Here is a 16761-nt window from a genome sequence, read left to right as displayed (position 1 = left end):
GCTGAACTACGTAGAAACGCAAGGACAGCGTGAGCTATCGAGCGATCTCGCATAGGGCAGTGGCAGAGAGAATAGAAAGCGTTTAGCATATTGTTACACGGGCTGGGTGTATTATTTACAAAATATGCGGGGCATGCATGAAAGCCAAGAACAGTAACAGTAAGGCTTGTCCCAGAACCAGACCTCGCGAATCCATTTGGTCCTTCTCTTTCACATGTGCAACGTCGCGCGGCACACCGCAATTGGTGTAACAGTTGGTCAAATATTTAGGGGAATCCCCCAAGGTGGAGTAGATTTGTAATAAGGGAGTAATTACTCATTGCATCCACCCAAGCGCAGCCATACGGCTACAAAGGAAAGCTATACAGCCTGCTCAGAAACTTCGTAGTTAAAGAAAAATTCGTCCTGATCCGGGAATCGAACCCGGCACCACCGCCTTTCCGGGGCAGTCGCTCTACCGACTGAGCTAACCAAGACGGTCAGCAGATCAGATGGTAGGGCGAGAGCGAATTGATCTATAACTCGAAGTGGGAATGGTGTTGGTCAAATATTTAGGGGAATCCCCCAAGGTGGAGTAGATTTGTAATAAGGGAGTAATTACTCATTGCATCCACCCAAGCGCAGCCATACGGCTACAAAGGAAAGCTATACAGCCTTCTCAGAAACTTCGTAGTTAAAGAAAAATTCGTCCTGATCCGGGAATCGAACCCGGCACCACCGCCTTTCCGGGGCAGTCGCTCTACCGACTGAGCTAACCAGGACGGTCAGCAGATCAGATGGTAGGGCGAGAGCGAATTGATCTATAACTCGAAGTGGGAATGGTGTTGGTCAAATATTTAGGGGAATCCCCCAAGGTGGAGTAGATTTGTAAAAAGGGAGTAATTACTCATTGCATCCACCCAAGCGCAGCCATACGGCTACAAAGGAAAGCTATACAGCAAGGAAGTGTAACAGTTGTTCCCGGGGCAGACGAAGCTCGTCCTCGAGCGACTCACCTAGATCTATGATTGCAGCGTTTCAACCGTGCCACGTGAGCCAGCTGCGTCTTCCGCTAGCAGCGATTCGTTGATGTCACTTTAGCTATAACGTAGGGGTCCGGCGTATTGCCACAGGAACTTTTGATACAGTACAGGGCGTCGCAATGGCGTCCAAAGCCAAACCAATTCTCCAGGCTTGTAAGTTGCTGCAGCATGAGCTGCATGTTATCTGACCTTTGCACGGTCTTGGGAGGCGACAGTTTCCGAATTAGCAAGACGACGCGATTTTTCAGCAAGACAGAGATGTTGTGACAAGAATGGGTCATCGTGCACGGAGAATGGAAGAATTGTGTCCAGGCAGGGTGATGGTAACCGCGCGTAAAGAAGGAAAAAAGGACACTATCGGTCACTTCATGCTTAACTGTTTTGTAGGCGTCAGTGACAAATGGAAAGACGGCGTCTCAGTTCTTATGATCTGATGCTATGTACATCGACATCATGTTGATAACAGTCCGGTTTAAACGCTCGGTGAGGCCGTTTGCCTGAGAATGGCAGAGAGTAGAATGACGGTAATCGGAGCCACAGAGCCGCAAAAGTTGTTCCACGATATCTGCAGTGAACTGTCGACCGCGATTTCTGATGACAACTCGAGGTACGCTGTGGCGAAGAACGATTTGGTGTAATAAAACGTTCGACATGTCGGCTGCTTTGGCAGAAACGAGTGCAGACGTCTCCACATACCGGGTCAAGTAGTCAGAATACAATACGATAATCCATCGGCGGCTGCCAGGCAACTTGGGGAAAGGACCAATCAGATCAATCCCAATTTTATCGAAAGGCAATCTAGGGGGCTTGACAGGTTGAAGAAGGCCAGCCAGTGGCGTGATGCCTCGCTTCAGACGTTGGCAAGGGATACAACTTGCTACATAACGTTTCGTTGTCGTGTACAGCATTGGCCAATAAAATCGTTGTTGGACCCTGAGTGCGGGCCAAACCAAGATGACCTGAAATGATGTCGTCATGCATCGCATGTAGGACGGCACTGAGAAGAGAAGCCGAGACGACAAGCAGCAGACGAGCACCATCAGTTTAGTTCTTTTTGAAGCGTAGACAATCTCGAATAACAAAAGATGTAGATACAGACTCCTTATCAAACAACGGAGTAAGTGCGTGGTCTTGACGATGCTCGCGTCGGAACTCTACGTGGCCTAGTAATGTTTCGGTCAAAGGCGCCAGGCAGTCGTCTCGATCATCTTCACCGACTGCCGTGCATGGAAGAGGAAATCGGGACAAACAGCTGCAGCGCCGGCGTGGCGGCGACCACTCTTATAGGACACAGAAAAATCATATTCCTGTAGACACAACGCCTAAGTCGACCGGGGGGATCACGCAGGTCAACAAGCCGACACAGGGAGTGATGGTCAATTATTATGTTGAAGTGGCGGCCGTACAAATAGGGGCGGAACTTGGTAACAGCGAAGACGACGGCGGGAAATTCCATTTCTGTTACTGTGTAGTTGCGCTGTGCTTCGTTAAAGTGCGGCTTGCGCATGTGATGACATGTTGGGCGCCGTTCTGGAGTTGGACGAGAACCGCGCCGACGCCGCTCGCATCGGTGTGAACCTCGGTGGCAGCTGCCGGATCGAAATGCCGTAAAACAGGACCAGATGTGAGCAGAAACTTCAGCTGTCGGAACGATTACTCGCATTCCGTGGAACAAACAAACAGGAGGAAGGAAGTTAGCGGATTAGCAATTTGGGCGAATCCTTGAATGAGACGGCAGGAATATGAACATAGCCCCAGAAAGCTTCTTAAATATTTTACGTTTTGAGGTTTTGTAAAGTCTCGCACAGCAGCAATATTTTGTGGGTCGGGCCGAATACCTTCCTGGTCCACTAAACATCCACGCCCCAAGGCTTGCCGTTCACCGAAGTAGCACTTTGTGGAGTTCAAGATTAGTGCGGCGTTTCGAATACAGTTCAGCACAAGGCCACACCGCACCTCCACTAAGTTGTTACGGAGGATGGGTGTATTATTTACAAAATATGCGAGACATGCATGAAATCCAGGAACAGTCACAGTAAGACTTGTCACAGAACCAGAACTCGCGCTACCACCTCGTCCTTCTCTTTTACATGCACAACGCCGCGCGGCGCAATTCGAGTAGCAATATCGTTACATGATTACCATGTGCCGAGCTTGGCTCTTCAAGGTCAATAGCCAGGGTCATCTGGCTGCTGCAGGAAGCGGTATAAGGCGGCGATACTTAGTAACGCTGTGCTAAAATATTCTAAGATGAGGCCAGTCGGACAGTATAGCAGCGGTCGAAAAGAGTCCCCTCCCGGTGACCTAAAACCTACACGGAGCGTTGCTCTTCGCCGCAGGTCGGCCGGCTAACTGTTGAGCCTCTCGCACAAACCGCGCGGGAGTAAGCGGCGGCACGGAGAAGGAGAGGCGCCCTATGGGGAGAACCGCCCGAACGCGGGCCGTCCCTTCGGTGCATCCTCCGCTTCCTCGCGTCCCTCACAAGCGCGCTCTCCGCGTCGCGCCGCTCGCAGCGCCAGGCCGTGCGCGCGGCGAGCGACGAGCTAAAAAGGCGACGAACGCCCACGACGCGCCAGTCTGCGCTCGAGTCACCGCCGCTGGCAGACGTACCCAAGTGATCCCGCAGACGTTGCACTCGGAGGTGGGAAAAGTTCTGTGCGCACTTCCTGACCACCGCCATACCGCAGTCAAGCCACCAAAAAGTGCAGAAGCTTTTGCGCCTGAAGCATTAACTCTACCGAGATCGACATCCGTGTACTGGTATCCACCCAATTGGCGATTGGGGCCACCTGTTTCTTCAGACGCCGGCGACCGGCTGATCGTCTATTTCTGCCTATCGAGACGGAAGTTCTCACGCCAGGTGACGTCCTCTGAAGAACTGCGACTTTGTCGCGAGAATATCCCCCTCACTCTCTAAGTCAGTGCACCCCGTTTATTGCCCTCTGACAGCTTCCGCCTCAGGCGACTTGCATTTGGTGCAGTTGCAAGTGGGAAATCCAACGGACGGCCGGCTAGTGAAGTGGACACTTTCGACTCTGACAACAGCAGTCCAAGGACGCTGAAAAAAAAGTATATACATATACAAGACCTCCCACGAACACACATTGCCACAACTTCTGTCCCGCACACAAGTACGTGCGCCGAGCTGACGACGAATGCTCTGACGGAGAGCTTGCATCTGGTGTTTAGTGCTGATAACCGTACATCACAGAAAAAGTCAGCACTGCCGTTCATGGCAACATCAAGTGAGTATGAATGAGCCCTTTCTTTCGCAACAACTCAGTGAGAACAAGAAGGGAAAGAGAAAGACTCCAGCACGGTCGCATCCTTGCGCTCATGTGAAACAAAGCGAGACCCGGGTGAATGCGCAGCTCTAGAAAGAGCCTCGGGGACCCTCTCAGGAAGTTAACGCGCTTCCGCGCTAAAAAAAGGGCACCGCATCTAGACGACCTGGCAGTACAAAATCCGTTTCCGTCCTCTACGTCCTCACACAGTCCTCGTAACTCTGTGCCCAAGAAAACTTTGACGAGCACATGCTTCCGATCCTGGGAACGTTCGCCTTTGCTCCGTGTCATTTTATGTTTCTGTTTCTGCTCATCAAGGAAGACCGCCAATGAACTACTGTGACCGCTATGTTGTTCAGGAACGATTATTTTTGAATATTTCATGCCGCCATTCACATCTCGCGAAAAGATTGATCTCTGCAACCGCGAGTGACGCTCGAAAAGCGACGACAAAGGACGAAGTGCCACTATAAGCTGTACCGGACTTGCTACTCTTCGTCACGTTGACCTTCAAGTCTCACCCATGAGCGCTATTAACGTAACCTCCGAGGACTCGAACATCACGGCCAGATCACCGCTAGATTTGGCCCGTGACGTGTATCGCCTAGCTGTTCCAGTCATGCTCGTCGCCTGTCTCATGTCCATGGTCTTCAACCTGGTAATCGTCGAATCAGTCCACTGGCTGCGCCGCAGCCCCAGCCCCACACTTTGTTTCAGCCTCAGTCTATCAGCGGCGAACGCCTACGCGTCCCTGGTTGTGGGCGTCGGCATCGTGGTCAACAGCCTTCTTCCGACCCTGTATCACATTCAGCCCCCGCCCTGCTGGGCGATGTCCCTCGAAGCATTCCGGCTGACTGGCCTCATCGCCTCTGTATTTCACCTCCTGGCGCTCGCTGTGAACCATTACATTGGCATATTGAGGCCTCTCCACTACGCAGCTACCGTGACTCGTCGCACTGTCTGGCTGACGACAGCTGCAATGTGGCTATTGCCCCTCCTGTTCTTCCTCGTGTACTTCACGAGTGTCCCGGGACAAGGATTCCAGGTGGCCACCTGTCGCTATGATTTCATCCTCTGGAGCACGTTCCGCGTCACGCTCTCCGGACTGTTCTTCGCGCCCCTTATAATTATGTGTTTCATTTACACTCACATTTTTTTGCTGGTGCGGCGTCACCAGATGGGCGTGGGCCTTTCGGCTCAGATTCCGGGACAGCTGCGCAAGAGCGTCAAGGCTGTCTACACCACTCTGCTGATCCTCGGCACGTACCTCATAGGGTGGATGCCTGCCGTGATTTTCTACGTACTGACATGCCTCGACTGCCCTCTGCCTATCACGTCATTGTCCCTGGACGTGCGCCTCACCTTCGGCATTCTCACGAACACGCTAGTGCTGATCAAGTCTTTTGTCGACCCAGTCATCTACGTGGTGCGAATGCGAGAGATCCAGGAGGCCTTCATACTCATGTGGAAGTCTCGCTGCGGCCTGGTGGACGTGGCCCGGTCTTCAGTCGACCTCGTGCGAATGGCTCACTCACGCACGGACACGCAACGCATCACTACCAACGGATCGCAGCACAAGCAGCGCTGTCTCGCCCAGTTCAGCTAGCCCACCAGTAGATGTGGCACAGCTACACAGAAGCAGCGATCAAGGACCGCGGGGACGCCCATGTGAACGTGGCGCAATGCGGCCATGCGCAGTCGAGGTGTGCCACCAGACTGGCGAAGAGACGGGACGTGACGATAGCAGCTCGTTGAGTAGAACGCTGTATAGATGCGAGGGGTGCCTCGACATCAGCCTCGTTGGCCCACGTTCGCAGCACCATCAGGTCAGCGTCCCAAATGTACGGGGAATTTTTCATTCATTGGCCATTTCACGAAGCGCTTTGTTTTCTAAAATTAAGCACAAATTTTACGTCTAGAAGAGCAAGTCCCGGTGCCAGGCAATTATTTCACGCACCGCGTGAGATAAATTGACTGGCGCCTGGAATGTATATGCTCGTGCCTCTGTTCGGTTGAGATGCGAGGTATATGGAATTCAAGTAGCTTGCTTTACTTAGCCAACTCTCTTCTGTGACTGATACAGTGAGAGGCAGCAAGGTGCGCGCGCCGCGACAAGCGTTACAAGCACTTCGAGCACAGCTCAATGCGTGCTCGGGGCGCTTGACGCCATAGATAGACGACGACCTCACCCATTCAAAACGCATGCTTGTATCTTTAGCAACCCTGAAAAACCCTTTGCAGTCTTGCCAGAAAGATTTATTCTGTCGCGTTAGTAGCTCGTAAAACTATAGCCAACTGCATTTTTTGCTTTCTTCGGGAATTTATACCTCATTGCCTCCGTTGAAGAGTGGCATGACACGTTTTTTTCCTCCTATTTTCTGTGATATGTGAACATCAGCCGCTTTGTAATGACAACATGAAACGTGTCCCAAAATTTTTATCCTCGAGTGTTCGGTGTGTCCCTACCTAAATGTGAACTTCCAAGGCTATAGGGTTTCTGCACTGTTTATCCAAAGGGCAGAAGCAGATAACTTCCTTGCCGTACAGCGCCGAGAGTGCGTCCCTACTTTCAGCCCCGTACGGAGTGATTCAGAGTCCTGCATGAAGCTGTCACGGTGATATTTTTTCCATAGCAGATATGATATCAGTGAAGGAAAGCAAACCCAAAGCAGTGTTCTGTATTCAAAGCAGCTACTATTAGTCTCGAACACAGAATAATAATTGTTGATTGATATCGAAATGTTGTGAACTCATGTTGTGTTACAAGATTTTCGTGTGACGTTAAGGAGGCCGAAAATTAAATCATGGCTCTCATTTGTTTTCATACCTGTGCCCTTTTTTGAATGTGCACTTTACGTGCACGTAGAGCTGCATATTACGGACACCACGTTGGCCCAGAGAATCATGCCGATGGACCATTTCGCCGCAAAACGGCACGGAGATATGCAACATGACTTGGACGATTGCTTGGTACAGATTTAAGAAAAACAACGAAGTGAGACACCAAAAGTTATCGACGGTGGACAATAATAGGTAGCATCTCCCTTCATCGCACATTTCATCTTGATTATTTCATCCTTGTTGTAACAATATACATTTCGCTTCGGATATCGCGGGGAAACCTATGCGCAAAGTTACAAACCGCTAAATATTCAGAGTCACATATGATCGGCACAACGTACGTACGAGTGCGGTCGAAAGTAAACGGAGCACGCTATTTCTTTGTAACATGTTTCACGCGTTCTATAATTGAAACTGGCAGTTGTGGTGCATGCAGATTGGTAGCAGACGCCAGTGCCTTTTCACTTGTACGACTAATGTTTTTCTTATCTTCCATAAAGAAGGTACGAATTTAATTTGAACGGAAAGGCGCGTCCCGTTTACTTATGTCCGCACCTGCACGCGATGAGAATAATGACGAGCTCTGCCCGCTAGCTGCGAGAAAAGACGCGCCACAAGGCTTCTCGAATGTTAGCTGGACGTTGTCTACAGCACCTCGTTTTGTTCCTGTACATTTTATGCTGGAAAAGTGCGCTCTGGCTGAGGCATTAGTAAGGAATCTCACCAATCTATATTGCCCATATGGATGCACAGTACGTTTCAGCAAACGTACTACTATGAGGCAGTTTAGGTCGTGAGTGGAACGTTAAGTTTTCAAAGGATTCTTGGAAGAGGCGGCGATTCCTATATGAGCGCTTTGTCTTTAACAATATAATTAACAAATGGCCATTAATTATATGCTTGATAATGCAAATGAACAAGCTGGTCCATATCATGGTTTTGGAAGTGTTGCTTAGAATCCTACTGCAACGCATGAGTGCGCGATGATTATGCATTTGTCTTTAGGAGGGTCACAACTGACGTTGGTCGTTTCCGGTAAACTGATGTTCCAACGCCGCCACAGTCGGTCACATACGCTTACAGGGATTCGTCGTTCAAGCACTGCCATTCTGGCTTTAGGACCATGCTCGCCAAAAACTTCAATGCCAGTCGTGCTTTCAGCAAGAGCGCTTCCGCCATTACTCAATGTCATCAGCATGGGCGCCGGCCAACCCGCATTGCAGTCCTACCCACGGCCACGGCTGACCATCCCAGCACTCTTCATCAAAGGTGTGACCGTATTTATGGAAAATTTGCGCTGTCTCGTAGTCATTATACAGTAAAGGCGAGGGTTGTGAATAATCATACGAGGGTCATGACCAAATTATCAAATTTCATCGGCAGTTTATTTTTTTTTATTGCACTGGTTAAAGTTCTAATGCTTTTGTTACCTTACTCTTTTTTTTTTTTTTTTTTAATGGACAAAACAGGAGGGAGAAACACAAACACCCTTGACAAAGTGTTCCGTTCAGAGTGGCTGTTCCCTCCTTCCGCTCTGGACCTAATTCATGTTAGCGCTATTCAAAATTGCGATTTTTCACAGTTCCGTATCGTGCCTTACTGTGTCAATGTGAAGGCTCCCGAGTCTAGGGCATGACCCAATTGTGCAGCCTCCTCCCAAGAGGCCCCACTGCATATGAGGAGGTACGTACCACTGCACTAGCTGCGTGACGAACGCGCAGTTCCGGCGAAGTGGAACAACCACGCGAACGTACACGAAGAAAGCACGTACTGGTGCCAGAACGCAGCGAAAATGTCCGAAAAAAGAAATCCAGCTACCCCTTAACGAGCATCAGAAGCGGCGAGCAGCGATGCTCGACTGCCCAGCCGCTGTGCAGCCGATAGGCATGCACAATCGCCGCCGGACGGAGCGATCAGAATTGCGAAACCAAAACTATGTCGCCACCCGATTCCTCAGCTGCAAGGCCCCCGAACGTTATTACGCCTGCCATTGCATGCGAATCAGGCGCGCCGCGCGGAGAAGGCTGCGCCATAATTTCCCAATGTTATTAAGACGAAAAAGTGGACGCTGCTGGAACTCGGTCAGCACGGAGAGGCGCAGAAGTGCCGGGAAGATGTGGTCTAATGTTTCGCTTCGCTACTACTGGGCACAAAATGTGGATCAGCCGTTAACAGTAAAGCTGCTGGAAGGTATACTTTCAAAGAATTCGTATAAAGTTTCCATACCATGCAGGTCAGCAACGAACTTTCACTAGCATTAAATTTATTTCAAGAAGAAACATCCACCGCGGTGGCTCAGTGGTTAGAGCACTCGACTGCTGGATGGAGGAGCGGGTTCGATCCTTGCCGCCACTTCGGCTACTTTTCGATGGAGGGGGAACGGAAGGCGCTCGTGTACTGTACGATATGCGTGTACGCCGAACAACCTCGTGTGGTGGAAGTTTCCGGAGCCCTCCACTGCAGCACCCCTCATATCCGATATCCCTTTGGGACATTAATACTTATGAAGTAAAGCGAACATAACAAGAGCAAATGAGAAGCGCGCAATTTAAGTAATGCGATCAGCGCAAAGACGAGACGGCCCGCGGCGCAGCTGCGCTCCGAAGGAAAAGCCACGTTTTCGGCCAAAACTTGATTTTTCCGGAATTCCCGTGACATTCCCATTACAAAATCGTTATTAAGCAAGTAGCAAGCAAAATGCGTGTACGCGAACGAGGACAAGGAAAGGAAGCCGCAGACGAGAGCCTTTAGCGGTATCACGTACGTCATAGCTTTAAAGGCGCAGCTTTAGTGTCCTCCTCATTGAGAGAGATTCCGCTTTTTATCCTTAGTAAATTTGAGAAACTCCACCATCACGCTCTACAGGCATGAGGAGGATTAGGTGGACCATAGTTTGTTGTTCCCTCATACCTTGACACGGACACACCTGGGTGTGAGGCGATATCTGCTCCCGAATTAAAGAGCGTACCACGGCCTATACATGGGCGTTGGCCAGGACCACGCCAGCAGTCTAAGTTAACAGAGAGAAGTTAATGAGGTTTTCAATAACTGCCATTTATAGTTGTTAACGCGATATTGCCAAAGGCCCCGTTCTCCGGAAAATCCATCGTTGCGCTGTGGGCGTTGTGAGCGAAGAATCACGGCCATGGCTCTATCAGTTAGCAGAAGACATGACCGAACTATGGTCGCCGGACTGTGCAAAGCCACAAGACGCCATGAGACAGCTGTGTTGCAAGGCGCTGCAAACTAGGCTTTCTTCTTTGAGATTAAAGGTTGAGGGGAATCGGATCCTCCACGACCCAAAACCCCGCACTACCTGGTTATATATATATATATATATATATATATATATATATATATATATATATATATATATATATATATATATATATATATATATATAAAGAAGATGAAGAAAAAACGCTGCGGCATCGCCATCACCATCGCTGGTCTCCGGCGCGCATCTCTCTCGCGCTGAAGCTGTGCCCTGAAGCTGGTATTCCGATCCTGCTGTGTCCGAATTACTGCCAGCGCTAGACGTTCGAATCAACTATTAAATCCACATTTCGATATATATATATATATATATATATAAATATATATATATATATATATATATATATATATATATATATATATATATATATATATATATATATTTATTTATTTATTTATTTATTTATTTGAAAATACCTTACAGGCCCATTAGGCATTGTGTAAGGGGGACATAAAATCGATACAGTGCAATATACATAAACTGTATATATATATATATATATATATATATATATATATATATATATATATATATATATATATATATATATATATATATATATATATATATATATATATATATATATATATAGTATTTTACATGAAGTTGTAAACTACGACGGCATGATAATGTGTATGTGAGATAACAGAGGTACTAATTAAATGAATCGTGATTGAGCCAGTAGCAAGCAAAACACGCGTATGCGAACGAGGACCCGCAAAATGAAGCGGCAGGTGCAGCTTAGGTACTCCCATCTGTAGATGCACCCGTTTGCGGCGAGTCGAACCTAGCAGCCATTTTCGCCGTCGGCTGCGCTGTCCTAGGTTTACACAAACGCACATGTGACTGCCATTTATTCAGTACAAGAATTTTACTGCGAAGCGTGTCGACATGTCATTACCGTACCCACGCGTAATCATTACCAGCACGGGCTATCGCTCATCATTGAGCAGCAAGAAGAATATTCGCACAGATGCAATGTGCCGCGTACGCAGAGTTCGCCACATTGGCACATGTGGCAACCACCACCAAATTACCGCTGTATCATAGTTAAACGCAACCGCCAATTGCCTGGATCGCTTAGCCCTAATCGGCCGGTTACTTGGAACTACGGCAATGAAAGTTAGCTCCAAAGATGCGCAAGCCAGAGAACGCCGATCAGCCTCCATCGATGCATGCGCTGTTTGCGTTTTTTAAGCGAGGGAATAAATGTCAGCGGCTCGAAACACGAAACGAGAAAGACGGCCGCTCGCATATAAGTCATAAAAATTACACCATGCAAGTTAACATTGCCGCCTAAGACTGATGCTCATCAAATCGAGTGCAGTGCGTTTGCAGTCATTTTGGCGTAATTTCCCATATACTTGTCCGGATGGAGGAGCTTTTGTGGTTTGGTTTGTCCTGAGTGGGACGCTACCTCATTGGTGTCTAAATTAGTGAAGTTAGGCAACAACAAACATACCCACTAGGAGTAGGTTTCCTTGTCAATAAGTATATAGCCGGTAATATAGATGCATTCTACAGTATTAATGAGAGGGTGGCAGGCATCGTTATTAGGCTTAACAAGCGATATAAACTAAAGGTTGTACAGGACTACGCACATACATGTAGTTATGTTGACCAGGAAGTTGAAAGCTTCTACGAAGATGTAGAATCGGCAATGTGAAAAGTAAAGACGCAGTATACTGTACTAATGGGCGACTTCAGTGACAAGGTAGGGAAAAAACAGGCAGGAGACCAGGCAGTAGGTGACTATAGCATTGGTTCAATAGCAGGAGGGAGTTACTAGTTGAGTTTGCAGAGCGCAATAACTTAAGAATCATGAATACCTTCTTCAGCAAACGGAAGAACCGGAAATGGACATGGAAAAGTCCTAACGGGGAGAATAAAAAAGAAATTAATTTCATACTGTGTTCAACCCCCGCCATTATGCAAGATGTAGAGGTAATCGGGAAAGTGCGATGCAGTGACCACAGAATGGTGAGGTCCCGAATTAGCCTAAATCTGAAGAAGGAACGCAACAGATTAGTAAGAAAGAAACCCATCAACGAATTAGCGGTGAGGGGGAGGGCAGAAGAGTTCAGGATCTCGCTACAGAATAGATATTCAGCTCTAAACGAGAATGGCGACATTACCCTAGATTCAATGAACAATGATTTCAGAGATATCATTACTGAATGTGCGGTAGAAGTAGGCGGTAGGATAGTTAGAGAGGATACCGGTAAGCTAGCTGTCTAAGGAGACGAAAGGTTTGGTCAAGAAACGCCAGAGTATGAAAGCTTCCAATCCAACAGACCAGATCGAATTGGCCGAGATATCAAAGCTAATCAATAAGCGCAAGGTGGCCGATATAAGGAAGTATAACATGTAGAAAACTGAGTATGCTTTAAAGAACGGGGGAAGCCTTAAAGCGGTAAAGAAGAAATTGGGCATAGGCAAAAACCAGATGTATGCGATAAGGGACAAGGAGGGCAACGTCATCACGAATATGGACAAGATAGTCAAACTAGCCGAAGAGTTCTATACAGATCTCTACAGTAGCCAAAGTAGTCAGGACCGTAAGGAGACTGACGGTAGGGAAAAACAGTCAGACGTTCCGCCAGTTACGAAGGACGAGGTCAAGAAAGCATTAGAAATTATGAAAAGGGGAAATCAGCTGGAGAGGATCAGATAACTACAGATTTGCTGAAGGACGGAGGGGATATCGTGTTAGAAAAGCTGGCCACCCTGTATACGCAGTGCCTGGTGTCATCGACGGTACCGGAACCGTGGAAGGATGCAAACATTATTCTCATTCATAAGAAAGGGGACTCTAAGGACCTTAAAAATTGCAGACCAATCAGCTTACTGTCTGTTACGTATAAGGTATTTACTAAGGTAATCGCTAATAGAATCAGGACAACCTTAGACTGCAATAAAGCAAAGGATCAAGCAGGATTTCGGAAACGGTGCTCTACTATCGATCATATCCATACCATCAATCAGGTGATAGAAAAATGCTCGGAATACAACCAGCCTTTATACATAGCATTCATTGATTACAAAAAAAGTATTTGACTCAGTTGAAACCTCGGCGGTGATGCAGGCATTGCGAAATCAGGTGGTAGACGAGCCGTACGTGAATGTGCTGGAAGATATATAGTGGCTGCACAGCAACCATAGTTCTGCATAAAGAAAGTAACAAAATTCTCATAAAGGTGTTAGGCAAGGAGACACGAGCTCCCCAGTACTATTCACAGCTTGCTTAGAGGAAGAATTCAGAGACTTGGAATGGGAGCAGTTCGGGATAAGGGTAGATGGAGAATACCTCAGTAATCTGCGATTTGCTGATGACATTGCCTTGCTAAGCAACTCGGGGGATGAACTGCAAATAATGATTGGTGACCTAGACAGGAAAAGTAGAAAGTAGGCTTGAAAATCAGTATGCAGAAGACTAAGGTAATGTTCAACAGCCTCGTAAAGGAGCAGCAGTTTACATTAGGTAGCGAAGTACTGTAAGTAGTAGGCGAATATGTCTACTTAGGACAGGTAGTAACCGCAGATCCGGACCATGAAAAGGAAATAAGAAGAAGAATAAGATTGGGATGGAGCGAATTTGGCAAGCACTCACAGATTATGACTAGCAGCTTGCCGGCATCGCTAAAGAGGAAAGTATATAACAGTTGCATCTTGCCTGTACTCACCTACGGGGCTGAAACGTGGAGGCTAACCAAGAGAGTTCTACTTAAGTTGAGGACAACCCAGAGGGCTATGGAACGAAAAATGGTAGGGGTAACATTAAGAGATAGGAAGCGTGCAGAGTGGGTCAGAGAAATAACTTAAGTCACCGACGTACTAGTGGAAATTAAGAAGAAATGGGCATGGGCAGGACATGTAGTGCGAAGAGAGGATAACCGATGGTCGCTTAGGGTAACAAACTGGATTCGAAGGGAAGGAAAGCGTAGAGGGGGCGGCAGAAAGTTAGGTGAGCGGATGAGGTTAAGAAGTTCGCAAGGGTCAAGTGGATGCAGCTAGCACAGAACCGGGTTAAGTGGAGAAATATGGGAGAGGCCTTCGCCCTGCAGTGGGTATAGTCAGGCTGATGATAATGATGATGAAGAAGATGATGATGATGATGATGATGATGAAACATACCCAGGCATTCTGGACAAAGTCGTTATAAACAGGAAATTGTTTATGAAGGCAAGTTTTCGTATACATCGTAAAATTCCACGTTCCCAATAACTATACCAACGGATCTTCACCCGGGGATGATTGGATATCTCTGCTATTAACGTCTTTGTTATCGTCAGAAACATTGCTCATTAGTTTTGTATACGGCAGCCTTAACTACTCGGTACGAGCGAAAGAAAAATAATAAAAAGAAAGATTCCACTAACCATTAGAATATTCGACCATTCATTACAGGATTTCCACAAGAGTATCTTACATCATTCCACAGTTCAATTAACGGTGACGTCTAAGAAAGCTGCACTCGTAAGAACCAATGCACTGCAATGCATCCGCAGAGGTATACGCCATCTCGTCAACTTTCCGAAAGTTAGCGAAACCAAACAAAGCCTAGGAGAATGGTTTACTTCTTACGCAGTATTGTTAAAGGCCCCGTTCTCCAGAATATCCAGCGTCGGCGTTTTGATCGGAAAATGGCTCTGGCAGGTGGTGTAGTTGTCTGCTGACGTGGTCGTGCACTGGCTGGTTGTCGCGTTCTGTGCCATGACGAAGGCACGTAACAAGGCCTAATTGGCAGGAGCGGCCTACTCGGGCTTCGCCTTTCAGGTGGAACGGCGAGATTGGAATCCTGCTTTCCAGGACCTTCGGATCCCTTGATAGACACGTTGACCCTAGGTCGCGCAGGCTAAAGCTGCGCCTTTTATCGCAAAGCCTTTCAGATAATGGCGTCGTTTACGACTAAATTAAAAGCAGAAATGAAGGTATAATTAGTGATTAAGCGAGCGAGCGAGCAGATGTACGCGAACGAAGACCCGCATGGACAGCCGGAAAAAGTCAGCACAAACGCTGTCGCGTGTTACCTTGATTCAAAGGCGGAGAAAAAGTAATAAGTATCCCCCCCCCCCCCCCCCCCACACACACACACTATTTTATTAGTTGAAGGGGCATTAATACCGAAATCGGCTTACAGCTAGGAGCTAATTAATTTGAAAGTAGAAGAAAGACAACCACACGCCGCAGGTGGGGTCTGAGCCCACGACTTTTTAATTAAATTTCTTTGATCCGTGAAATGATTTCAGCATGAACCTCAAACCAACACCACATGCTAATTGAAATTGAAACCTTCTCCAATGCTTTCCTTTATTTCGCAGGCTGTTTATATACGCAAGCGGTCCGTCCTAGACTTGGCTGCCAGCTATGCTTTATTTTACAATATTAGCCGTTGCAGTAGCTGTGTAATAATTAAGCGTAACTTGAAGCCCCATTTCGGGCGCAGGAAAACACGCAGATAGCTGTCGTTTACGCTATTTTATACTGTGCGAAACACTAAGTCTAATCGACAGCAGGTGATAAAATCAAGCGACGCATTCAGTACACGACACAAAAGATATTGTAATGAATTGATCAGTATAACGGTACGCTGAGCGCATCTCAGTTTAGGCGAAGGAATTGTTGCGTTTTCAAGCTCCATTCTCCTTCATTGCAAATCAATGATTTGGTTCCTTTAGCTAGCGTCGAAGAAACACTCACAAATGATATTCCTTCAAAAAGACGGAATTTTATTAAAGACGTGCCAAAAGTAGGCGGATACCAATACACCGTTCATTTCTCAGTGAACGCGCAGCTATATTATGTGACGATCGCAGTAGCAAGGTATCGATTCGATAAGCAGAGGTGAACGGGCGCCTGCTGCCTTTTTCCGTTACAAGACGGAGGCAAGAATGGCGTAGTACTCGCACACGCATTGACCAACTTATATCTCGTAACACGACTTATAGTTGCTGCTATTAGGGATCATGCACCATTTTTAAGAACACGCATCGTGAAGGCAATCTGAAGTGCATAGAATGGAATGCCTAAGGTGACTCTGTGGGCACAATGCACCCGCAACTGCAGCCGAGGCACAGATGCGACTCCAGTGATTTCCTTAAACGACCCTTGGTTTTTCCGAAGACACTGCTTTAATTCATAGCGATGCTTTCTGTTTTTTTTTTTTTTTTTTCATTCACAAACGTCACTACTGCCTTTCCTGAACGTTCTAGACCCCTCCATTCTCCCTCCCCTCTGCACGACTTTTGATCGGACCGCGAACTGCCCACATGCATGTCACTTTGGCCGTTTAGTACGCGGTTAAAACAAGTTAGCGCAAAACAGGGCGGACACAAGA

At 47.5% G+C, this 16761-nt stretch overlaps 2 protein-coding genes across 2 annotated transcripts in view; one reads left to right on the top strand and one right to left on the bottom strand.

The window, feature by feature from the left end:
- The window catches only part of LOC146203515 (glycosyltransferase 25 family member-like), a 127288-nt gene that overhangs the window by 88266 nt on the left and 22261 nt on the right, over positions 1–16761 (bottom strand). The window lies entirely within an intron of this gene.
- Positions 4830–5912, top strand: LOC146203516 (adenosine receptor A3-like). Its single transcript, XM_084585710.1, has one exon. The coding sequence runs from the start codon at positions 4830–4832 to the stop codon at positions 5910–5912; it is 1083 nt and encodes a 360-aa protein (XP_084441836.1).

The sequence above is a fragment of the Amblyomma maculatum genome, chromosome 1 (genome assembly GCF_055883805.1).
Source record: "Amblyomma maculatum isolate TAMU_Amacu chromosome 1, ASM5588380v1, whole genome shotgun sequence".
In the NCBI taxonomy this organism is placed as follows: Eukaryota; Metazoa; Arthropoda; class Arachnida; order Ixodida; family Ixodidae; genus Amblyomma; species Amblyomma maculatum.
The sequence above is the reverse complement of the archived record's forward strand: the minus strand, read 5'-3'. Positions and strand labels throughout refer to the sequence as shown.

Coding starts and splice junctions, on each gene's coding strand:
- LOC146203516 (XM_084585710.1), top strand. CDS start 4,830: ATGAGCGCTATTAACGTAACCTCCGAGGACTCGAACATCACGGCCAGA.